This window comes from Podarcis tiliguerta (genome assembly GCF_965153285.1).
Source record: "Podarcis tiliguerta genome assembly, chromosome: 4".
Lineage (NCBI taxonomy): Eukaryota > Metazoa > Chordata > Lepidosauria > Squamata > Lacertidae > Podarcis > Podarcis tiliguerta.
In genome coordinates, this window is record NC_139537.1 from 3,048,443 (window position 1) to 3,073,918 (window position 25,476).

The window sequence follows — 25,476 nt, forward strand, 5'->3', positions numbered from 1 at the left end:
GCCGGCCTCCCAGCCAATCGGCTGCTTTTCTGCCTCTTGCGGCTGACGTCAGAGAATGCGAGCGGCGCGAAGGGGGGGGGGAGAGAGATACAGGCGGTCAGGACCGGACTGCGCCGGCTCATGGCGCAGCTACGCTTTCGGAGCCACCGCTCGACCAATAGGAGCCCAGCGCGGAGTTGACGGCCTCGGCGCACGACCGTGCGACGCAACGACGCCTTCCGAGGAAGGATCAGCCAGCCAATAAGAGGCGCCGATCGGGCCAGGCGTCAGCGTGCGTGCGTGCGACGGACGTGCGTGTGTGACGCACTTATTTCCCCCCTCAACTTCCCTCGGCGCTTCTCGACCTCTCGCGTGAGGCGACAGCAGCCAAGGCGGGTGTCTGTGAAGCTGCCGCCGCGGCCTCCTCCGTTCCTGGCGTGTACGGCCGAGGCGCCCACCCGAGCGAGCGAGCGGAGAGGCCCGAGCCGCCTTCCCGCGCTGAGGCTCCGGGGCGGAGGAGCGCGCGGCCCGCCCTCGTCTCCAGGCCCAGGCCAGGCTCGGGTGAAGCCCCGCCGGGGCCCCGGAGGATTCTGGGAAAGGGTGAGTGGCGCTCGGGAGGTGGGAGGGGCCGGGGGCGAGGGGGTCTTTGTGCAGCGCCGAGCGCACGAGAGTGACGTAGAAGAAGCCCCTTCTGTGGTTGCGGGGCTTGTGGGTCGCTGGCAGGGATCCGCTAGTGTGTTATTGTTAGCGTTGTATTTATATCCCGCCTTTTTCCCTATCGGGTTCAAGGAGTGGTTTACAGCTAGAACAGAAACAGTTAAAAAGCGAGGGGAGAGGAAAAACCCCAATAATTGAAAAAGGATTCATCATCAATGTTAGTATTCCATAGAGGAGAAGGAAAATTCTAATCCTAAAGCTCTGCTGCTTTATGGAATATCTTTGTAGGAAAAAGCTAAAGAGTCGATCCTACACAAATCCAGAATGCCGCCTTGTGCACCTCCTTTTGGCAGCTCCTGCAGGCAAGCAGGTGCCAGATATGTTGCTCTGCTTTCCTTTGTTGGGGGCCTTGTCTTCTGGGCAGTCCAGAACCTCCAGACACACTGCCCAGCCTTGCGCCCCAGGGAGGTCACGTCGGTGCTGCTAATGCAGTGGTTTAAAATAATAATAATGTTATTATTTATACCCCGCCCATCTGGCTGGGTTTCCCCAACCACTCTGGGCGGTGTCCAGCCGAATATTAAAAACAATGCAGCATCTTCCCTAAAAAGGGCTGACTTCACCCCTGGAGGTGCACTGTATTATTTCTTGAGACTGACGCCAGCAACAACAAACTGTAAAAATAAACAGATTGTCTCAGCACCAGCCCTTTCCTTAAAAGCAATCAGTTCCCTAGCACTTGTTGGCACAAGAAAGTTGTCACCTGCCAACAGAAGGACAACAAGGAGGAGCCCATCTGGTTTCTCTAGGGAAGGGGTTTCAAAATATGGGGACAGCCACTGAGAGCCTTCGGTGTGGCATACAGTAGGTAAAGACTGTAAAACAAGTCTGCTGGACTAGGCCAAAGGGGCCCGTCTAGTCCAACATCTTGTTATTGCAGTGGCCAAACACATGACCCAAAGGGAAAGAAGCCCACAAGCACAAGAGTGCTTCTCTTTGCTTCATTTCCCAGCAACTGGTATTCAGAAGCATTGCTGGTAATAGCAGTATGTAACAATTATTGCCTCCAACGTTAGAGGCAGAGCTTAGCTATCATGGTTAGTAACCATTGGTTGCGTGTCATCTTCCACGAACTTGGCTAATCCTCTTTTAAAACCATCCAAGTTGCTGGCTGTGGGAGCAAGTGTCATAGCTTAACTATGCAGTGTATGAGGAAGCATGGGTGTAAACTTTGGGATGAGTGAGTACAATGTCTCTGTGTGTTTATATTTGTGTTTTCCGCCTATTTGGGGCGGGCCTCTCACTCAGTAGCAGAGGGTCCCAGGTTGATTCTCCAGAATCTCTGATTTGTAGGCTCTTTAGGTAGCTGAGCTGGGAAATCCTAAGAGGTTTTAAAGAACTGCTACCAGCCCGAAAACAACAACTGCTGGGATAATGTGCAAGTGAGAGTGGACGATGGCACTTAAGCATATGAATGGGAACCCCAAAGCAGGACCTGAGTTCATATCTGTGTCATGGCAGTGCTCCATCTCCGCTCTCAGAAGCAGTTGCTGGCAATCCCTACTGTTGCTCTCTGCTTTGGAGTTCCCATTTGTCTAGGTGGGCCTTTCCCTGTTCCACTAGGGCAAGAACTATCCATTTCTTATTTTCTTTTTGCAGTGGAAACAAGGTTCTGCCATGTGTGTACCTATTTGAAGTATAAAAAGATAAGCACCAGGATTAGTTAGAGAACTGTTAAGAGGCAAGTTATATTATTTAAGTTATATTATTTAATGGCTCTACAATGTTATTGGTGGATGAAAAAGTTGATCATCATAAGTGTTTGTCATGCTGCCTTGAATGTTTCACCTGAGTGTTTTCATAAATTAAACACCATATTGGATACATATGCATATTTTTAAATGGCAACTATTGTTGCATATCTTTGCATTTTATTGAATCGGCGAAACTTTTTAAATGGAAACATTGGTAGCAGAGCTAAAATTCACACAGCTATTTTTAGACACTGAAGCTCAGGTTCGAATCCCCACTCTGCCAACTCAACTTACAGAGTTGTTGCAAGGCAAACATGATGTGGAAGGGAAAAGCACACTGCCCTTAGCTGCTTTTTGGAAAGGTGGGATAGAACCAAATTAATTAAAAAATATGTGCCTACTTCAGTGCATAATATATTGCTTGGATAAGTTTATGAAATTGGAAGTATAAAGAACAGCAGTGACAAAGTTGTCCAGTGTTAGGATATTGTAAGCTGTTGAAATATGTGGTAGTGGAGTAATATTTTTGTCTTTGCCAGTTGGGCAGCTAGAAAATAAATGAAAGCTGAAAATAAAAAAAACGATCATTTTGTTAATACTGTACATCAAGCTGGAGGGATAGGGCTCTTGCTATGCAGAAAAATTATTTGGATTAGACCAGGCATAGGCAAACTCCGGCCCTCCAGATGTTTGGGACTACAATTCCCATCATCCCTACCTAACAGGACCAGTGGTCAGGGATGATTAGACTGAAGGCACATATTCAAGACAGTAAGTCTAACAATTTGTATGTGAGTGATGGGGTGGTTGCACGTTTAGATGGAGGTTACTTTAGATCAGCGGTTCTCAAACAGTGGGTCCCCAGATGTTGTTGGACTACAACTCCCATCATCCCTGAGCTCTGGCCTTGCTAGCTAGAGGTGATGGGAGTTGTAGTTCAACAACATCTGGGGACCCGCAGGTTGGGAAAGGCTGCTTTAGATGGTTTGAAGATCACACAGCCACAGGCTAGCTTCTAGTGGTGCATATCAGTAGCTTTGGGAAGGACTGACAAGGAGGTTGTAATGAGTGCAAGTGCTAATGCCTGGTTCTTGGAAGTTCCTTGAAACCACCAGGATAACATGCAGCTGTGTAGTTTAAATTCTCTCTGTGTGACCATCTCAACCCAGGGCCACTACTGGAGAATGTAAAGAATTGGTGCTGCCATGTGAATAAGCTTTTTGGCTTTTGAGAAACTTTCAGTGACATACAGGCAGTGGTTTGAGTTTTTAAAAACTTCCATTTTTTGTGGCTAGTATCCGTATGCTCTACCTGTTAAGAAACCTTAGACACAATGGAGCCATCAGGCTTAGAAACTGAGATACGAAAGCTAGGCGCTAAATGGCACCTTAAACCTAGGTTGTGGACACAACAATGAAATGTCTAAGCGTGCTTTTTTATAGCAAGAATACAAAGCTGAAAATGAATGAACTGCAGCTAAAATATTATGTTCATTTTTCACATGGTCTAGTCCAGTGTTTTTCAACCTTTTTTGGGCAAAGGCACACTTGTTTCATGAAAAAAATCACGAGGCACACCACCACTGTGTGCGGAGAGGGAGATGTCAGAGTCCCGCTGCTCTCTATGGGGAATCGGATGAGAGCGGACCGCCTGTCCACTCTCATCCGATCCCATCCGATCTGATCCCCACCCAGGACGGATGGAAAATAGGGTGGACACTGTCCTGCGCCCACCTAGTGGGCGAAAATTTGACATTATTTTTTTAAAAAAAATCTTTCAAATTTTTCAATTTTTCCCACGGCACACCAGGCAACATCTCGGAACAGTGGTTGAAAAACACTGGTCTAGTCCTTCCCCTGCCCACCCCCCTAATATTCTTAAGAGGGTTTCTTCTCCAGCCTTCAGAAAGTAGCTGGAAGTCGGGAGGCAGAAAAATGTCCTCCTTTCCTTCCGCTCTGAAATCTTAGGCGCAGTACTGTGCCCAGAGCTCAGAAACTGCTTGTGCTTATGAAATTCCCTGTCGCAAAACGTGCCTAGAACAATGGGAGTTTTGAACACTGGTAGTCATGCCTACCCAAGTTAAAAACTGGTGACTTTTAGCTGAGCTTTGTTTGCAGTGATGTTTGAGGGAGCCATGTTTGTCTGCTTTGGCAAAACCCCTTGTCCAAAGCATGTGGAGGTATGATTTTATTTTATTTATTTATTCAGTTTGTATCCCTTCTTCATAGATGACAGGGCGGTTCAAAACATAAAAATATAAGATAAAAACAGAAAATACATAATAAAAACAAGAACAAAACAAACCAGTAACCCTCCCACAACTCCAACACTCATGTTAAACTCAAGCCCTTAGTTTTGTTTTCATTTTTAATCAAGTATTAACTTGGGTCTGTCTTCATCATAGGGTAATGGGAATCCTGAGCGAATGAACATTGTCCACGTGAAGTAGCCTGGAATAAGATAGAGGTGAGAGTTTGAATAAGTAGTGGAATGATTGGGAAATGCTTAGGACTTCATACAAGATGTAAGAATGAAAATATTCAGCCGCTTCTTTATTTTACGATATTTTTAGGCTGGCTTTCTATTCGAGGAAAAATATAGCCAACTAATATAGTTAAATAAAATGTGGAGAATCTCTGCTAATTGCTCATGGAATCTAAAGTGCTTACACCTCCCTACAGCAGACGATCTGGGCAGAACACATACAGATTTCCCAGAAGTTAATATTCCACAACTGAATAGCTACAGAAAAGATCTTATTCCTAATGGGTGTTAGCTCCCTAAAGCATGCTAGGAAGATAATGGAGATCTATTTTTCTATAGACAGTGGACTTATGTTTGTTGGTGTAGAAATGTTCAGTGAGAGCCATACATGCAAACCTGATGTCTCAGTACAGCCAGACATGAATTTCATCACTTCAGCACAGTCAGTTTTGAACTTCTGCCTGTCCAGTGTGCTTTCCCTGTGCATAAAACACTGCTGTGTTCTCAGTGCAATCTTCTGGGAAAACCCCACCTAAGGCAGAAACAGCAGAGATACAGCGGCTTTGCTGTTGTGAAGTAGAACAGGGAGTAATGCAGTCCAGAGACAAGAGTCCTCTAATCTAAGAAGCTTTATTATTTACAAGCAGTAAATCTCTCCACCGGAGGATTCAGACATCCTCTCCGTCTCACAGGGCGACTCCAACACACACGCCTTTTGAACCTTACAGCCGGCCCAGCAGGTGAGGAAGGCTCACTCTTTGGCTCAGACTTAACAGTTGTTTGAGGAGGTGTCCTGGGTTCCCCCCTCTGAGGGATCCTGAGCTGTCCCTGCCGTGGACTCTGTCCCTTCGGCGGACCCTGTTGCTCTGGACTTTGGTCCTCAGCAACAAGTTCCTCTTCCTCCTCACCATCTGAGTCATAGAACTGCTGTGAAAGCATGTCTGGATTGCCATGCAGACATGACCAACCAGCCTGTTCACAGAACAGCCTGCACTTTCTGGCAGATTGACGTAACCCATAGATGGATTTGTGCAACCGCCTTTGGATGGGATACACCTTTGCAGGAGATGCTGGAGGTGGCCTTTGCTACCAAGTCCTTTTAAAGAGCTTTCCAGGAGCATCAGGCTGGCCAAAGCAGGATAGAAATTTTCATGTTGAAAATGGCAATGTGCAGTAATTAATGGTAATGAGATGGATAGCCATATATTTTCCCCCGCCCACCCATTTCTAATATCTGTATTTATCTGGCATTTCTCAATAAGGCCAAATGTTGATTTCACCTAAGTTTTTATTTTTATTTTCTTCATTTAGGTCTTGAGAACCTGAAACAACTTCAAAATGTTTAACAAATCATTTGGAACGCCTTTCGGAGGCAACACAGGTGGCTTTGGGACGACGTCAACTTTTGGGCAGAGTAAGTGACGTGGGCGATAATGGAGAAGCCTATGAATAGGGCCACAGGGTGCTGCCATGTTACCAGATCAGACTGTTTGCCCATCCTGGCACAGGTATTGCCCGTTACCTGCTCTGATCTCGTTTAACTGGACACGGCCGGAATAGACTTCAGACCACCTGGATGCAAAGCATTTCGTTCACTTCTAAGTTGGTGAGGGAGCCTGTTCAGCCATTGTTGAACTCCCATCAGTCCCAGCCAGAATGAGCAATAGATGACCAGAGATTCATAGAATTGCAGAGTTGGAAGGCACCCTGAGGGTCATCTAGTCCAACCCCCTGCAATGCAGGAATTGCAGCCCAAGAGAGATGGCCATCCAACCCCTACTTAAAAACGTCTAAGGAAGGAGAGTCCACCACCTTCCAGGGGAAGACCATTCCAGTGTTGAAAAGTTCTTCTGGTGTTCCCGATGGGAGTTGTTGTATAGCAACATCAGGAGGGCCGCAGGGTAGCCACCCCTGTTCTAGGCTGCCAGTTTGGGTTTTTAATGTTTTCATTAAGAGGCTAATTCAGCTTTAAGTTCAACCTCCTTTGACGTTGGCTTGAAAAGCCAATATTTTGCCTATCAGATATTTGGCTGAGTTGCCACATGCTCTCATACAGAAGACTCTTGCATTCCTAATAGAGATGGCTTACAGAACCATGTTCCATTCAGGAAGCGCTAGACTTGTATTTGAAATGATTTCACTTCTTGCAGGCCAACTGCAGCTTTACAACCAGCTCATTGCTATGTGGTTTCAGCCCCTTCTGTACTCAGACCATATATAGTCTCATCTCCCAACTCTACTCGCTTTGCAGATGCTGGCTTTGGCACTACAACTGGAGGAGCTTTTGGGACATCTGCTTTTGGAACAAATAATAATGCCGGAGGGCTGTTCGGGACTGCGCAGACCAAGCCAGGTACAGGTATTACCACTGCTTCTTATTCCTTAACTTGAACCCCTTCACTGTTTGCCTCTTTACTTTGCTCAATTCAAGCTGCTGGCTGTTACCTAAGACCCAAGCTTCTTAGGGCCCAAGTACCCGTAGGAGCAATTCTATCTTACTCTTCTGACAAATGATGCCTCTCAAAGTAGCTTGCATCAATAAAAAGAGAGACACAGACTGTCATCAAGTTTACAAACTTGAAAAAGATGAATGAAGGGGAAACAGAGGGAAAAGGCAGAGGAAGGAGGTTGTTCTTGCCTCAAGGAACTAGGTATCTATATCCAGTTTGGGCTAGAATGAGCCTCCCTTGGTGAGATTTTTGCTTGGAAGATAATTGGTGACCTTTGTTTCTGAGCAGGTGGTGGGCCAGAGCACCCCTTTCCCCTTGTTTTTGCAGTCCCAGGGCAAGTGGCAACTGGAGCAGAGGGGACAGCAAAATCCCTGAAGCTGCTTCGCCTCCTCTGACTGATAGTTGGGGCCAGATTAGTCACACCATTCCTGTGATCCTCTTCGCCTATCAGTCTGCCCATTAAAAAAAAATCTGCTGAAGTTCTTGGCGAGTTTCCTCCTTTATCAGAGGGACACTGTTCCACAACAAAGAAGTAATCATTTTAAGTCCTAGTTCACCATTTGTGGAGTGCCCTCACTGAAGAGAGCCACCTGGCACCTATGTTCCATTTTTTTATTTACAAACAAAATCTGTTTACCTAGGCACTTTATCTTTGCAATTTTATAAACTGGTTTTATTTGCTTTTTTTCTGTCGTATTGAAATACACACACAAACCTTCATCCCATTAGGTTTTATGCAGTCAAACTGGCCATATAAAAAAGATTCAAAACTCTGTTGGAAATGTCTAGAAATTGAGGGTACATTTATTCACTTATAGTGGAAATGTAATCAGGCAAAGGAATTTGGGGAAATGGTGCACAACGAGCTAATTGGAAATGGGTTACCAAAAAAAGCCCATAACTTTTTCTTATATATATGCAACAACAGCAGCAAAGATAGTATAGGTGAGAAACTGGAAACAAAGAGAAACCCCAGGGAAAGAACAATGGCTAAATAAACGAATGGAATCTGCTGAGCTTGCAAGTATGACATACAAAATAAGAAATGTAGATGATAGACAGATGAGGAGTGAGTCTATGGGAATATTTACAAAATTCGATCTTAAATACAAATTCCAGGTAGTGGATACCTTCTGACCAGCAGTTGATAATATAAAGGGTATGGGAAGGCTGAAAACAAGGTGATGGTATTGTTGTATATGCGGCTAATTAAGATGTACAAGAACTGTCATGGAATGCTTGGTGGAAATTAGAAAAGAATTAGGGTACAAGGACGTAAAGTGATACGATTGGATAACTGAAAACATGTATACATATATACATATATATATATATATGGATTTGTGCATATGTCTGTGTGGGTTTCGTCATCAAATAATCCCACCCCTTCTTGTATCTGATTTGATTGGATATTTCTGGTTCCAGGGGGGTTGTTTGGTTCCAGCACCTTCAGCCAGCCAGCCACTTCTTCTACCAGCACTGGCTTCGGATTTGGAACATCGACTGGCACTTCCAGTGGGTTGTTTGGGACAGCAAGCACTGGCGGGGGCCTCTTTTCATCCCAGAACAATGCCTTTGCACAGAGTAAACCTGTGGGGTTTGGCAGTGAGTATAATCTATTGCTATTTCCAGACCATTTTGAAGAATGCTTTACGCAGCACAACCACGTCATTCTAAGTTCTTTAAATCACTTTTATTGCTGGATTTATAATTGTTGTAACCCTCCCTGGTTCCTCAGGGTGAAGGGCAGGTGGTAATAATAATAATAATAATAATAATACAGTCATACCCCAGAAGTTGAACGGAATCCAGTCCGGAAGCCCGTTTGACTTCCAAAACGTTTGGAAACCAAAGTGCGGCTTCTGATTGGCTGCAGGAAGCTGCTGCAGCCAATCAGAAGCCCCGTCGGACGTTTGGGTTCCAAAGAACGTTTGCAAACCGGAACACTCACTTCCGGGCTTGTGGCGTTTGGGAGCCAAAACACCTGAGTCCCAAGGCGTTTGGGATCCAAGGTACGAATGTAATAACAGCCGCTTGGGTAGTTGCTCCCCAAGTGCCTGCCTTGGGACAGTTCAGTTACTTGCTCACCAGGGGCAGGCGACAAATCGTGTTTAGCAAACCTGTTCTGAGGCTGCCATAAGCAAGCCAAAAACATTGCTTTAGTCCTTGTTGGGGTGGGTGCAGGGGCATAGGAAGGAGGGGCAGTGGGGGTGGACCACCCCTGCGCCCCGCCCACCCGCAACTCCCAAGCCTACCCCGAGACATTGGGGTACGGGGGGAGCTGTGCTGCTTTGCCGGTGGCATTTCCCCCCCTTCGTTTTGACAGCTTGGGGGAGGCTTGGGAGTCGCAGGTGGGCAGCGCGCTGAATGTCCGCCATGGGCAGCTCGCTCCCCGCCCATGAGCGGCTTGCTCCGCCCCCCTCAGGAGCACGCCTGCCCTGGGCAGCACAGGTATTTGCTCCACCGCTGGGTGGGTGGGGGGAGGTATTAGCAAAATGGATATACAGAAAAACTTGTATGGGGGAACATAATATTTATGCTCCTTTCTGAAAGATCCTCTGGTATTTCATATTAAATTGAACTGCCACAATGTCCAAGCTGTTGCCAGTCAGCTATTATTATTATTATTAATACCCCGCCCACCTGGCTGGGTTTCCCTAGCCACTCTGGGCAGCTTCCAACAAAATATTAAAATACAGTAATCCATCAAACATTAAAAGCTGCCTTGCCTTAAACGCCTTGCATAGTGTGAAAAGTCAGGCTATCGTTTGTTTTGGGCACTGTCTCCTCTCGTATTTGGGCATTGACTTCGCTTTTCTTTTTCCGCAGACTTTGGGACAAGTACTAGCAGCGGGGGTTTGTTTGGAACCACTAACACAACTGCCAATCCGTTTGGGGGGACGTCCGGTTCCCTCTTCGGATCGACCAGCTTCACCGTTCCAACTGGCACCACCATTAAATTCAACGTAAGTCCCAGTTGCTTCCTGTCTAAAATTGGTTCCATCCATTCTCTAGCCTTTTCCAGTATGATGCCGGCCAGATGTTTGTTTTGGACTGCAACTACTAGCACCCCTGACATTTTGCCCTGTTTGCCAGGGCTGATGGGAGTTGCAGTCCAGAAGAGGCTGCTTTCTGTTCACTACGCTTTGAACTCCCTATTCCAATGAAAGATGCATCTGGCGTGTTTATTGTGTATTTTATTTATCTATATATTTGTAATAGTTATTACAAAATGACATTTGCAGTAGCTGCCAGTGGGAACCGTGGCAGCAAGCCCTCTGGTTTGGAGAGCAGTAGCCAAATGACCAGAGTTGAATATCAACCCTGCAAGGCAGTACGCTGCCACTACTCCTGTAAATCCAGCAGCCCGAATCAAGATAATCCCAGAGCTTCCCAAATGCCACATGAGGTTTTGAGAACCAGGCGCTGTCCCTGCAAGCTTCAAGCCCACTAAAGTTTATGCAGTAGCAGTTTGACCAAGAGACTAAGGTAACTACATTCAGTACCAACAGGTCCCATCCAAAGAAACACACAAGTAGCAGGAAGAGTTTTTTAATAAAGAAAATAGCAGCATAAATAATGGAGCTGTATCCCAGTGAGATTATAAGTAAAAGCAGTTGGGAATGGTAAGACAAGATACCAAACTAACTTGCTTTATAAACCAAATGAGCAAATTGACCTCCAGCAAGTAGCATACAGGTGTTGCCAGGTGTCAGGCAACATGGTGAGGACTAGCACAAAGTTTTACCCCAACTTTGCCTAGTAACCAGTGACTCTGAATAGCCAATGAGAAGACTCTACCGTGTTATGAGCAACCCATGTTCTCACAGGTGTGGCCAGTTTCTAATTAGCTAGGCCCACACTGACCTCCAGTAGCAACAGCACAGAAAGACCTCACAGGTGCCGATACTTGTGATCCCCGCCTCCCAGCCTTGAAGGGAGAGAATACTCTCTCAGAAGCCTCCTTTTGTGCTCAGAGGCCTGAGTTGGGAAACCATTTTCTAGCAGCAAAGAAAAAACCTCAGGAAATAAAAACTGATAAAACAGTTCTCCAAAGACAAATTCAATTACTGCCCATGGGCCAGCTCATCTTCTGGAGAAGCCTCGCCTGGCAAATGAATCGCAGAATAAGAGCGCAGGTACTCTGTCTTTTGCCGTTTCAGTTTTGGTCCTTTATCTCTTTATTTGGATCACATCTAAATAACACAGCTATAACCAGCCTGTGGTGGTTCAACTTCTGTGTGATCACTTGTGGAAAGGCCATGGCTCAGTGGCCAGAGCACCTGCCGTACCTGCAGAAGGTCACTGCTTCCAGTCTCTGGCATCTCCAGCCCAGGTGTTCCAAGTGCGGAACAGAAGTACGAGGCATTGCGTTGAGCTGGAAAGCTTGTGTGCAGAGGCTCCTTTAAGCAGAAGGTGGAATAGTTGACCATGAGGGTTCTGTAGCAGTTGTTGGAGCAGAAGATGCCAGGATTTCGTAGCAGGGAGCGCTCTCTTGAGCCCTTCCTCAGCCACATGCACCAGTGGGGATGGGGCTCTCTCCTGCTCATGCTACAGCAGAAAGAGTAGCAGCAGCGGCAGGCACAGCCCGGGACAATGAGGGCTGCCTTCCAGGTAGTGAAGGGCCCTCACAGTCAGGTCAGCCTAGAGCAGAAGCAGAGGCAGACCATAGGCCAGGGCAGTGTGTGGCTTTGTACCAGGATGGCAGGAAAGCGTGGGCATCCCTTGCATACCAAGGCAAGCAAAGCCCCTTCTGTTTATCATCTTCTACGTCTTATCCTCCTCCCTAGAAGCCTGAGTCCCGTTCTGACCTGGTGAGAAACTGGCTACCCAGGGTGCCTCACAGCTGACCGAGAATTTGAACTGGTGTATTAATATTAATATTTATATATTGCCTTTTATAATTTATATATACAGTGGTGCCTCGCAAGACGAAAAGAATCCGTTCCGCGGGTCTTTTCATCTTGCGGTTTTTTCGTCTTGCGAAGCAAGCCCATTGACGGATTAGCGCTATTAGCGCTATTGACAATTTAAGGGCTAAAAACGGCTTTTTAAGGCTTGGGGGATTAGCGGTTTTGCTGCTAAAATGCTTTTAGCAGCTTAGCGCTTCAGGAAAAGGGGTTTTGGAGCGGAAAAAAAAAATCAAAATTTTTCATAATTTTTCTTCTTGCGAAGCAAGCCCATAGGGAAATTCGTCTTGCGAAGCGCCTCTGCAGACGGAAAACCTTGCGGGTTTTCCGTCTTGCGAGGCATTCGTCTTGCGGGGCACCACTGTACAATTTATGTATATCAAAAGATCCCAGGGTGATGTACAACATTAAAAGCGCATTGCAGAACATCAGTGATGAAAACATAATAATAAAAGCATACTGACAAACAGCCTAATAATAAAATAGTCATCATAATCACAGTCCTCTTCCCCACACTTTTACAGGACATAGATTATTTAATAGCCATAGACCTGAGTAAAGAGGAATGTTTCTACCTGGGGCCTTAAGACATGTACTGATGGCACCAAATGAGGCTCTCTGGGGAGAGCATTCCACAGTTAGAGCCACCAAAGAAAAGGCCTGTTGTTGTTGTTTTTAATATAAATAATTGTTATTAATTTACAACAAAGCAAAACAAAACATACATTATTTTCACATTCAAATTTTTCAAAGTCTTTCTTTTTTGGACTTCCTTCAGCTTTTTCGTAAATCTTTCGTAGTCTTTATTAATTTACACATTTCCTTTTTTTTATATTGTCATTATTTAAATCATCTTCCCTCCATTTCCTTTTAACAATATCTCTCGCGTTTTCACAGTGCTCTTTTAAAACCTTCTAGCGTTATTTGACCTTCACTTATGCTTTCCAGATAATCAACAAATTTTCCCCAGTTTTCTGTAAACTTTTGGTCTCTTAGGTATCTAATCTTTCCCGTCATCTTATCCAATTCAGCATAGTCTAACAACTTTGATCTCCAGTCTTCCATTGCCGGTATTTCTTGTTGTTTCCATTTTTGTGCCAGTAACACCCTTGCAGCCGTCACTGCATATTGGAAAATATTTTCTTTTTTCCCCCCAAGAAAAGGCCGGTTGTTGTCACTCTCCAAACCTCTCTGGGAGGGGGAACATAGAGAAGGGCCTCAGAAGACAAGGGCTGGGTCTGGGTTGGTTTATGTGGGGAGAGGCAGTCCATAAGGTATTGAGGTCCTGAGCCATGTGAGGCTTTATAGGTCAACCCCCGCACTTTGAATTGTGCTCAGAAACTAATCGGCAGCCAGTTCAGTTGTGCCAGGGTGGGTGTTACATGGTGTAGCATCCTGGGTTGTCTCAGTGTTCTTGTTGGCTCACATGAGTGGCTGCTTGGAGGCTCACAGGAATCCTACTGCTCCCTCTGTGCCATGACTGCTTACAGGACTTCCAGGGGAATTAAATCGAAAGTAACCTTGATGAGTGTTCACATTTCTCTTACAGCCCCCTACGGGTACTGACACTATGGTTAAGTCCGGAGTCAGCACAAACATCAGCACCAAGCATCAGTGCATTACTGCTATGAAAGAATATGAAAGCAAATCGCTAGAGGTCAGTCTGTCGTATATCTGTATCTCTGCATGCTGTCCCTGTTTGTTTACATCCCATCTTGTGGCTCAGACATTGGAGTGCTGCTCTCCTCCTTCTATAGCAGTGGATGGGGGTGAGCTCTTTGCATTTCGAATAGAAAGAATGGAGGCAAGGCATTTATGCACATGGTGGAGCACATGCTGAACTGCCACATGACAGTTGTCACGAGAAACCTGTCAGGCAGGTGTTTCTGGCGCCTGATGCCTGCTTTGGCAAAGTTGCATTTTGTCCTCTTTGAGAACGCTGCCCTGTACCCAGGGACTGTCGACTCCAATGTTTTACTGCATCGCTTTTGCCTGAGAAGGTGTGGTGGTAGCAGGTGTGGGGAACAGGTGGTGTCCCATGTGAGACGTCTGTACTCAAGAAATATTCCTTGTTTAGGAGCTTCGTTTGGAAGACTATCAAGCGAACAGGAAAGGCCCCACCAACCCTGTAGGAGCTGGAGCCACGCCAGGTTTGTTTGGCTCATCCACTGCTACCTCCAGCGCAGCCACAGGACTCTTCGGCTCCACCACCACTAACACAGGCTTTTCCTATGGACAGAATAAAACAGGGTTTGGAACCAGTAAGTACTGCTGCTTTGACCTGCGCAGGATGACTCTTTGAGTAGTAGCCTTTCAGGGTACTTGTGTGTTTTTTTAATACTGTTTTAAGTTGCCTTGAGACTCTGTCGTGTTAGGTGTCCAACATTTTTTGACACATGCAGATAATAACATCCACAGCTTGAAATGCTGGCTGCTGATTTATAAGATGCTGTCAAAACTCCACCTGTTCTCTTTATGCTTGGGTAAAAACATGCAAACAGAGCAATCTCCTTGATGGAGCAGATTCTGCCTTGAGGTCCTTGGGACAAGTAAGGAAGAAGTGCAAATAAGATAAGTTCTCAGAAAAAGGGGGAAAGTGCCCAAGGGAGTTGCTCTGCATGTGATGCAAGTCCCAGAAAGTAGAATGCCACACTTAATTAATAGCGCACAAGAAGTGAACTATTTAGTTCTTGATTCTGATTTAAGGCAGTATCTTGCCTGATATCATATGTGGTTAGCTGGCATCATTCACTGGAAAGGCACCTTGATCAGTCACAGCTGTTTTCTTGCTCTAAAATGGCTCTACTCAAGTCAGCTTTTATTTCTTGGAAGCACCTCCCAGCAACACCGTTGTTGTTGTTGTTGTTTGTTAAGGCAGCCCTGTTTAGGGAAGCTTTTAATGTTTGATGCATTACTGTATTTTAATATTTTGTTGGAAGCCGCCCAGAGTGGCTGGGGAAGCCCAGCCAGATGGGCAGGGCATAAAAAATAAATTATTATTATTATTATTATTATTATTATTATTATTATTATTATTATTATTATTGGTGTTAGTTGCTTCATCTTGTCCAAGCCGATCCAAAGCAACTTAGAACCAAACACCTCTGTGCTGCTTCTACTGATGCTTCCTCATTTTGATTGGGAGTTCAGAGTGGTGTCTGGTTTTGTAAGTTGAAAATTAAAATGACAGGAATTTTTAAAAAGAAAAACACAAAACTCTGAAGCCATAGTCGAATTCCTCCGTCCTTGTTTCTGCTCAAAACAATGCCTAAGTGCACATGAGGAGCTGTGCCATCGGTGTGGTAGCTCCAAATCTATGGAATACCTTCCTGCTAGAAATCAGGTGCCATCTCTGCTGAGTTTCAGACACCAAGTTAAAACAGTTTTATTCTCTGATGTTTAAAATTTTGTGTGTCGTATGTTTTTATTTTTTGTAAGTTGCTTTGAGCGCCAGATGTGAAAAGCAGGTTATAATAAAATAAAATGTAGCTGCATCTACTCACCATCATCCTTTGGAACCTATCGTGCCTCTCCCACCGTTGACATTTGGGTTGTGAGCTCCTTGAGGGGTATACTCTGTGAAGTGCCAGGGACATGGATGCCTCAAGGTGTATATATATAATTTGCTTTGGCACCTTGTTTCAGGTACGACGGGTTTTGGAACAGGGACAGGAGGCCTCTTTGGTCCGACTCAACAAACCACCAGCCTCTTCAACAAGCCTTTTGGCCAGGCCACGACTGCCCCAAACGCAGGCTTTTCGTTTGGGAACACCAGCACCCTGGGACAACCCAACACAAACACAATGGTAAGGTAGCAAGGAGTGTTGTAACAACCTTGGAGTCTTTACTTTCTGCCTAACTCCTGCTTACCTGGTTGTCTTTGATTTCTGCAGCCTTTTACTAAGAACTCTCCAAGGAAATTCTCTTTGCTCGGCCTGTTACTTTTTCTTGTACAGTGCTATTTTATTCTCCAGCTTGCTCCTTAGCACAGCAGGTTGCCTTATTTTGCCATTTTTGTATCTGTTGAATATTTCACCAGCATGCTTTATATTGAGGGTTAAGAGATAAAGGCCTGCCTTGTCACAAGTCAGAGCCATGGGCCATCTAACTGACAGCTGGCTCCAAAGTCTCCAAGCAGAAGTTCTCTCCAACACAAGATCCTTTAGTTGGAGATTTCAACACTTCATATGCAAAGCGCATACTTTCCACTATGAAATGGAGCCATAGCAGGCCTCCCAAGTTATGAAATAGTTTGTTTTCAACAATATACCAGTTGCTTGGTAGGCGCGCAAGCAAGCAAGCACACACTCAAATTATCTTACCTCTCCCAGGAAGAGGAAAGCCTGGCAGTCATTTTGGCTTTTCACCGACTTGAATGTCTCTAGGGCAGGCTACTTTATCAAGTGGTCCACTCTATTCCTTCGCTGCTTTCTCTGTTGGGTACAAGCAGAAATGCATAAGCGAGAGAGGGGCCCTTTTGTTACAAATGAGATGGAACTGGACGGCCAACTAATTCAAGTGGCCTTTTCTTTGAAGGTCTCAAACCTTTAATAGATGCATCCGGTCACAACGGAAACCCTGTATTGAAGGAGTTTCCCTGTTACGGGCAAAGGGTGCCAGGTGCTAGTGGCTTGGAAAGGGAAGTTGGCAAAGCTGTGTGGGGGAATGAGCTTCTGAGCGGAAGAGATAAGCAATCTCCATAGGCTTTGGGAATTTTTTTCCACCAAAAAACAACTTGTGGGCGGGTGGGTGTTCAATTTGTTCAGTTTTTTAGTTCTTTTTAATCTTCCTGTGAGGGGCCACACTGTTTCTTTCCATATGCATGATGGCAACCTTCAGGTGCCTTTCTGCCCAGATCTGAACCTCCATTCAGAAACCATCTGCCATGTACAATTTCAGGCCTCAGTGTTTTCCACGACACAGTGGCTAAAATGAAGGTAGGTTTTCCTGCATGCTTTAATGCTACACTTAGCTGAACCAAATGCAAGCACCTCTCTCCAGTAGCCACAAGCAGAGCCCATATTCCCTTGTGTAAAAATCACCATGGTGCAAAAACAGTAGCCCCACATTTCCAGAACTACTGCTTAGGTTTTTTTTTTTGTTTTGTTTTTTTAAGGATAAGTTGTAGCGTATCTTTCTCAAACATCCCCTAATGTTTGCAGGGTTTATTTGGAGCAACACAGCCCTCACAAACGGGAAGCCTTTTTGGAACAGCTACCAATACGAACACTGCTACTGCATTTGGAACGGGGACAGGTCTCTTTGGACAACCCAATACAGGATTTGGTGTTGGTGGCTCGGTATGTCAGCTGGGAGTAACGAGGTCCTCAGGGGTGTGGAAGTGGCTGGTTTCTTTTCACTCGTGACACACTTGTGCTCATTGGTGTTCTCCCGTGCAGAAGCGAAGTGCTTTTGCAGGTGCTTTTCCAGTGGTGTTAATTGCAATGTCGGTCAATGGTTAGAAAGGTCCAATAATTCTGGCTTTGAACAAGTCTTGGAAGGTTTTGCAAGAAGCCTAGCAATCCTGTAAACTGAGAGCGACTGCCCCGTCTAGGCACTCTGGACCATAATTTAGCAGACGTGACCTCAGTTTCTCAATTGTGTGCCCCCGGCTCCCATGACACACTTTTCCTGGTCAACTCAAACTACACTTCTCCTTTGCATCCCCAGTGGGGAACTGCGGTTTAATACCTGTTTCCTAACTAGTGTTTTAAATATCTGCAGATCTTGATCTTAAACCACAGGTTGAACACAGTTTGGACCTGTGTAAACTACTCATTTTTGGATGTAATAGGGATCTGTAGTTCAAGCAACAATGTGAGGGGTGACACTCACTCACCGCTTGCCAAATTGTCCCTCTGAATATCAGCTCTTGTGGGTGTCAACTGTAAAACCTCAGCTTTTGCCATTTGGCTGCTCTCCATCAGAGCAATTCTAGCAGGGACCATGCACATTCCCACGCTGGACTATGATGCTTCCACATGTTGGGTATTTCCTCCTGATTGACCAGGCAGAGAACATGTGATTCTTAGACCGAATATACCATGCTGCCTCCGGCTTTCTCTCATTTATTTTTGCCCTGCCTCTGTCCACACAGTCAAATCTACTCTCTCTCTCTGCTCTAATTCTACTGCCTTGTGCTCTGTTCCGTCTTCCCTCCTTCAGCCTGGTTCTTTACTACGCCTTGTAGGCACCTGGTGGGACGGAGAGAACCAGTGGGGACACTGTTGTATCAGACTCTCTAGGGAGCACTGGGGAGGGAGTGTTAGAAGTAGCGCTGCTCTGTACATCAACGAGGGCATAGGGGGATTCAGCGCCAAGTAGTTTTCCTCCCTCCTCCTACCTTGAGTGCTGGACGGAGGTTTGTCTCAGCAGTCACCTCCCTCAGGCAAGGAAAGACTTTCCTAGCTAGGACAGGGCAACCCTAACCCCCACCGCTGCAAGCAGCATCTATAATGGCTTGTCCTAGAGTGCTGGGAGATGAGAGGGAAGCGGGGACACTTGCATGCTCTTCCCCACCCGCAACCCTCTTGACTCCCCCTCTTGCCCAGCATTGTGCGCTATGCAGCTGTCCTGCGCTGACACCAAACTGCTGCTGTGGACCAGCCCAGACGTAGTTCACTAGGGAGAGATAGCTGATAATGTGCGACCTGTGGGTGGTCGCACATCCTTTCCAAACGTTTAAAACACGCTGTGATTCTATGTCAACGTTTCTACGATTGGCTGCCAACTGAGAAAAAGCTAATATCCCTTTGTGACCAGGGCGGGGGGGGGGGAGAGAAAGAGACCCCTGTGACGCTTAGAATGCATATTTCTCCTTCAGTCCCTCTTCAGCAACAAGCCTGCTGGATTTGGAACCACGACAACCAGCGCGCCCTCGTTTGGAACAACTACGACTGGGATGTTTGGTAACGGATGAAACAATTGCTTTCCTTTGGCATAGTCACGTAAAGAGCCTTAAATCTGTTGCTGTTGCATTGGGTGTAGCACACGGTATGCGGCAGACTAATTCATGTGAGATGATGTGGATCTTAAATTCTGTGTCAGTAAGCTGTGCTACATGGCAGGCAGCTGCGAGAGCCCAGGTGCTTCTGGCCTTGCTTTTGGCAAGAGTTTCATTTTGAGTCTCTCTGTCTCTCATACAAGCTTGGGGCCTCCCTCAGATCCACGGAAAACAAACTCAAAAGACTTTTTTCCAAGTCAAACAGCAGTACATTTCCCCTGCGCCTCTGCTGGTGATTGAAGAGGTGTGGGGAGACAGCTGGAGAGAGTTCAGAGCCCTTGTCATTCCTTCCAGGGGTTATCCTCCTTCAATGTCTTGGTGACAGACTTCCCTGGGGAGTGGGGAGTCTGGGAATCATTTGTACCTTCGTGAGCAGCGGCTCATGCTGCAGCTAAAAAAATTCCTGGGTACAGATGATGGGAACCTCTCATCTGAATGCTACTTTTGAGTGAGAGGCAACCCCATTTTCTTTCATCCTCTGGAAATGCAAGTGGGTTGTGTGGGTGCTGGTGATGTCAGGCGGACCGTGTGCTGTGCCTTATGTAATAATACAGTGGTGCCCCGCAAGACGAATGCCTCGCAAGACGGAAAACCCGCTAGACGAAAGGGTTTTCCGTTTTGGAGGTGCTTCGCAGGACGAATTTCCCTATGGGTTTGCTTCGCAAGATGAAAATGTCTTGCGATTCCTGGGGTTTTTTTCCGCTCCCCACCCCCTTTTTCTAAGGCACTAAGCTGCTAATAGCCTTTTAGCAGCTAATCTGCTAATCCCTTAAGCCTTTAATAGCCGCTATTAGCGCTAATCCGCTAATGGGCTTGCTTCGCAAGTCGAAAAAACCGCTAGACGAAGAGACTCACGGAACGGATTCTTTTCGTCTTGTGAGGCACCACTGTAATAATAAGAATAATAATAGTAATTTTATAATGTATATGCCGCCCATTCAACTGGGTGGCCCCAGCCACTTGGAGCAGCTTCCAGCAAAATATTAAAACACAAGACAAACACTTGCATGGAAGAGAGAGAGGCCTGGGTGACAAACACAGCCACTTGCTGTTCTTTACTTGCAGGTTTTGGTGCAAACACCACAGGAAATAGCCTGTTTGGGAACAAGCCTGCAGCTGGGGCTCTGGGCACGGGACTTGGAACAGGATTTGGAACAGGTAAAGAATAGAAAGATGCCACCCTCGGAAGCTGCTTTCCCCCTTCCTCTCTCTGGCACTTAGCCAGGTTTTTGGTGCCGTGATTGGGATTCACTAAACATAACAGCAAGCTTCCACTTTCCTTCCTTCTCTAAACTGCCATTTCCCCCCACTCTCACCAAAATCTTGCTGCCTTTATCTTACTGCTGCCGTTCTAGTTACTGAATATGTTGGACGCTCCAGCTAACTTCATGGTGGTTGCCGGCATCAGTATGTTCCAACTCTCTCTCTCTCACACGCAAATAGCTCCTGCCCTTATTGTAAAGAGTGACACACCTATGAGACCTTCAGTTAGCAAAACCACTTCTCCACCATAGAGAAGTATGGTTCAGATTCATAGCGCATATGCTTTACATTCTTGCTCCCAAATTGAATTCTGGCCATTGAGCCAAGCTGGTGGTGAGGAAGGAGAGCAGTAAAAATGATGTCCTCCTTTGAACTGTCTGTAGGGAAGGAAGGCTGCTTATGTCTGTTTTGCTGCTGGTTGCGCGTGTCGACGTTCCACAACCTTCTTTGTTTCTCTTCCTTCCTGCAGCCCTGAACGCAGGACAGACTTCGCTGTTTGGGAACACCCAGCCTAAACTGGGGAGTACGCTGGGGACAGGAGCCTTTGGCGCCCCTGGATTTAATACGTCAACAGCTACTCTGGGCTTTGGAGCTCCCCAGCCTGCGGTGGGTAAGTGTCTCATTAACAAGTGAACAGCCTGGAGTTAAGAGGAAGAGCGGCCCTGCGTGAGGTCACACCAGTTCATTGTCCCTCTGAGCATTGGACTCCGGCTCCCATCAGTCCATTTTTGTATGGAAAGCCAGCTGCTGTTCTCTGAAATGCTGGAGGCAGCCACGCATTTGGCACACATGTGGCTTGGGGGCAAATTCCAAATGGGAATGTAATTCACCAAAGCATGGCATGTGTTGGAAATGCAGCAAGAGGTTTCCAGGACTAAGTTAATAATAAGAATAGGAATAAATTTTATTTAAACCCTGCCCTCCCTGGTCAGAGCCGGGCTCAGGGCGGCTAACACCAATAAAATCACAGTAAAAACATAATAGGGGGAAACAAAACAATTTAAAATACAGGTTAAAATGCTGCCTCATTTTGAAAGTAGCCGATAAATCAAGACCATAAGGGGAGGGAAACATAAGGCTGAGTCCAAACCAAAGGCCAGGCGGAACAGCTCTGTCTTGCAGGCCCTGCGGAAAGATGTCAAGTCCCGCAGGGCCCTAGTCTCTTGTGACAAGAGCGTTCCACCAAGTCGGGGCCAGTACCGAAAAGGCCCTGGCCCTAGTTGAGACCAATCTAACCACCTTGCGACTGGGGACCTCCAAAATGTTGTCATTTGTGGACCTTAAGGTCATCCTTGGGGCATACCAGGAGTTAATAATTCCCCAAAGTGGTTTCCAACTGAATAAGGGATCCAGTTTCTACCTCATATCGCCAAAACCTGAGGGATTAAGAGAACGGTTTGTAGCTGAACCTATAAACCCCGCTAACATTTTGTTCTTATTGGATGACTTTTGTCAGTCAGTGCAGTGGATAGCACTTTCCCCTCTTAGATTACCTGCTCCATTGCAGGCACCTGCTCTTCTGTCAGCGAGTTGTTGCAGCCCCTTGGGGGGGGATATTGGGCTGATGTCTTCCCCTCTCATTCATTCAGCTTTGACTGACCCAAATGCTTCAGCCGCTCAGCAAGCGATTCTTCAGCAGCACCTCAACAGCTTGACATACTCGCCCTTTGGGGATTCCCCCCTCTTCAGAAACCCGATGTCTGACCCAAAGAAGAAAGAAGAGGTTTGTCATGGGAGAAGGGGACATGGCTGAGGGGGGGGTGACTAGATTATGCCAGGTCGAGAAACGGTCCGAGAAGGCTTTTCTACTTTGGAATCCAGAGCTAAAACTGATTCAGGACAGGCGCCAGAAAGTACTTCTTCACACAGTTCATAATTAACTTACAAACTTGGGTGGAATGAAGTGGGTGAGCAATCAACTCAGGCCTCTTGCAGAAGTGGTCTGTCTGTCCTGCTGTTGGCAGCCTGTTTTTTGGAGAGGGGGAAGGAAAAGGAGGTTGCAGTAAAGCGGGCGGGAGAATCTGATAGGATAGCCATCTCAAGTTTGCAATTGTGTGTGTGTGTACACAGAGGCTGAAGCCAACCAATCCAGCGGCCCAGAAGGCATTGACCACCCCTACTCACTACAAGCTGACTCCTCGCCCTGCGACCAGGGTGCGTCCGAAAGCTTTGCAGACCACGGGCTCCTCTAAATCCCACCTGTTTGACGGCCTGGATGACGATGAGCCAGCCCTGTCGAATGGGGCCTTCATGCCCAAGTAAGTGTTGCCTCTAGATTTTTTTATATGCTAAGGTGGCTTGGGGTGCCTGCAAATCTGAAGTGTGAGGTGTGCGGCAGCATATCTCGATGGCCTTGAACTGTGTGCATTCTGGCTTTGATCCAGCTCTTGCTGGAGGTAATTGGTACTTAATGATCTTGAACGGAGTAACAAGTACCAATTACGGCCAACGAGAGATGGATTAAAGCCAGAATGCACGCTTCAGTTGGCGCAGTGGCTCTTCCTGAACTCTTTAACACAATATATAAGGTGGTGGCGCAGCCCACTCTGGGTTAAGGTGAAGCCCAATTATAGGTCACAGCCCACTGGGTAAAGACCACTGGCATCTCTTATCAGTCATCTTTTTCACAGCAAAAAATATTTCAAAAGGAGCTCTTTAATGCCATTAAATAAATAAGAAAACCACACACACAGCTGGCCTAGCTAAAGCCTCCAGTGTCTTGCAGTGGGGGAGAGAAGGGCTTCCACAGTCCAGTTCTGTGGTGTGATGGGGGCTGCAATTAAAAATAAGTTGAACTAAGAGGGGGGGGGTAAGGGAGTGAGGCAGCAGTGATCAATTTCTCCTCTGTCTTTTTGGTCTTTCTTAGGAAAAGCATTAAGAAGCTGGTTTTGAAGAGTATCAAAGCCAGCAGCCTTTTCTCTCCGACCAACTGTGAAGCGGATGACCTCGCCTCTCCCTCTGAGTACCCAGAGAACGGAGACCGGTATGTCTGCATGGACACCTTAAAAAAACAGGACCTTGCTCAGGTTTTCCTTTTTGAAGTAAGCGGACTCAGCCTTAAAGGCGCAGCTCCACATGCAGTTGTTGGGTTTAAACCATGGGCAAGTCTTCTCTGTTCTAGCCTTGGCAGCGGGAACGTTGCGCCCCTTGTGTTGCCTGAGTAATGCTCACACTGTGTAACAGGGAGTGCGTGTCCAGGGGAAAGAAAAGACTGGTGATCTCACCTGCCACTGAACCCCATATATTTTGACCATACGCGGTTTTGGTTTTTATGCACTTACCTCTGGAATGTAACCTCCATGGAAGCTGAGAGTTGCCTGTACTTATGAAGAGGGGCGGGGGAGCCACCGTTCCTGGAAATCCTGCTCAGCGCTCTCTCTGTGTGTCTTCTGAGGTCTTGCTGAGCACTGCTCACACCCTTTCAAGTCTATCTTGAGTAGCCTGGACTATCAGAAACTTAATTTGTAGCGAAAGCAAAGGATGTTATGGTGCTGTGGGCATGTGCCCTTGGACTGTGTGCATGTGAAATCGGAAAGGGAAATTGGAAACTCCCAACTCCCTCCGACTCTCCCGTACAGAATAAAGAGGGGGCGCTTGGTCCAGAAAAGACTACATTTTCATATAGGAGCTGTCACATATTTGGGAAATGCATTTCACTTTAATTGGAACAATATCCATTTCAAAGCCATTTCACAATGTGCATTTTTAAAGGCGGTGGTGACGTCAGGCTTTCTGTGCAATTCTGCACTGCAGTGCCAGAATTGGTTTGGTCTGAGCATGGATCTGTTCCCTTGACAGCTGAAGGTCAATACACACAGTAAATCCTGCATCAGGTTTCTAACTTCTGGTTCAGTTGTTGCCTTTGCTTTCCATCCATGCAGAAACGCATGCTCAAGAAGTTCATTACCAGTTAGGTAAAGGTAAAGGGACCCCTGACCATTAGGTCCAGTCATGGCCAACTCTGGGGTTGCGGCGCTCGTCTTGCTTTACTGGCCGAGGGAGCCGGCGTACAGCTTCCGGGTCATGTGGCCAGCATGACTAAGCCGCTTCTGGCGAACCAGAGCAGTGCACGGAAACGCCGTTTACCTTCCCGCCGGAGCGGTACCTATTTATCTACTTGCACTTTGACGTGCTTTCGAACTGCTAGGTTGGCAGGAGCAGGGACCAAGCAACGGGAACTCACCCCTGAGCAGGGATTCGAACCGCCGACCTTCTGATCGGCAAGCCCTAGGCTCTGTGGTTTAACCCACAGCGTCACCTGCGTCCCACCAGTTAGGTAGCTAGTGTTTATTTTTATAGCAGTGTGTTCGTATTTCGGTTATGAAGCCTTTGGGGCTCACGTGGTTGACCTTAAATGTTGTGGCTTCCTTAGATTCAACTTCCTTTCCCGGTCAGTTGATGAGATCCACCGCCAGGATGGAGAGCAGCAGGAGGAGGAGGACCGCCCTCGTGAAGTCACGCGGTACTACTCCAACCCTATTGCCAAGCCCATCCCACAGACCCCCGAGAACGCCATGCACAAGCACCACAACAACGTGGACGACACCCTCCTCGCCCTGAACGTGCGTCCTCCACTGCGGAACGGGCTGGAAGGCAGCAGCGAGGATGCCTCCTACCACGAGGAGTCCCTGCAGGAGGACCAGGAAGAGGAGGCGGACGGCATGCATCAGGCTCATCCGGCAGGTGAGGCAGGTGGTTCTTCAGGTGGTCAGGCTCTTCTCCCCCCAGAAATGCCCCCAAGCACAGACTGGGGAAGGTAGGAATTGTGCAGAGGAATTGAGGGGGCACTGCTTATAATGCACATTGTCGTTTGCAGTCCTTCAAACTCTGTCTGGTCATACTTTTCTACCCTTGGATCTCATTCAAGTGGCATTTTCTTCTTTTAAAAATCTTGGTGTTTCTATTATTTCCAAACGTTGAGTTGGCCTTCTGAAGGTTTTGATGACCTGCGATCCAAGATGGTGTAGGTTTTGATG

General features: G+C 46.7%; 1 protein-coding gene across 7 annotated transcripts in view; it reads left to right on the plus strand.

Moving 5' to 3' along the window:
* Nucleotides 1–91: 91 nt before the first annotated feature.
* NUP98 (nucleoporin 98 and 96 precursor) overlaps nt 92–25,476 on the plus strand; it is a 47,714-nt gene continuing 22,329 nt past the window's right edge. For 2 of the 7 annotated variants that reach the window (XM_083436030.1, XM_083436032.1), the window contains exons 1-17: nt 92–579; nt 4,795–4,856; nt 6,186–6,288; nt 7,126–7,233; nt 8,750–8,929; nt 10,154–10,290; nt 13,784–13,891; nt 14,312–14,495; nt 15,880–16,040; nt 17,397–17,534; nt 19,058–19,142; nt 20,303–20,395; nt 20,970–21,110; nt 22,090–22,223; nt 22,571–22,758; nt 23,367–23,483; nt 24,873–25,183. In XM_083436030.1, the coding sequence (XP_083292156.1) occupies nt 6,213–6,288; nt 7,126–7,233; nt 8,750–8,929; nt 10,154–10,290; nt 13,784–13,891; nt 14,312–14,495; nt 15,880–16,040; nt 17,397–17,534; nt 19,058–19,142; nt 20,303–20,395; nt 20,970–21,110; nt 22,090–22,223; nt 22,571–22,758; nt 23,367–23,483; nt 24,873–25,183 (2,161 nt within the window). In that variant the 5' untranslated portion in view covers nt 92–579; nt 4,795–4,856; nt 6,186–6,212. The remainder of the gene's footprint in view (nt 580–4,794; nt 4,857–6,185; nt 6,289–7,125; nt 7,234–8,749; nt 8,930–10,153; nt 10,291–13,783; nt 13,892–14,311; nt 14,496–15,879; nt 16,041–17,396; nt 17,535–19,057; nt 19,143–20,302; nt 20,396–20,969; nt 21,111–22,089; nt 22,224–22,570; nt 22,759–23,366; nt 23,484–24,872; nt 25,184–25,476) is intronic. The other 5 variants (XM_083436031.1, XM_083436033.1, XM_083436034.1 and 2 more) reach the window with 3 other exon arrangements.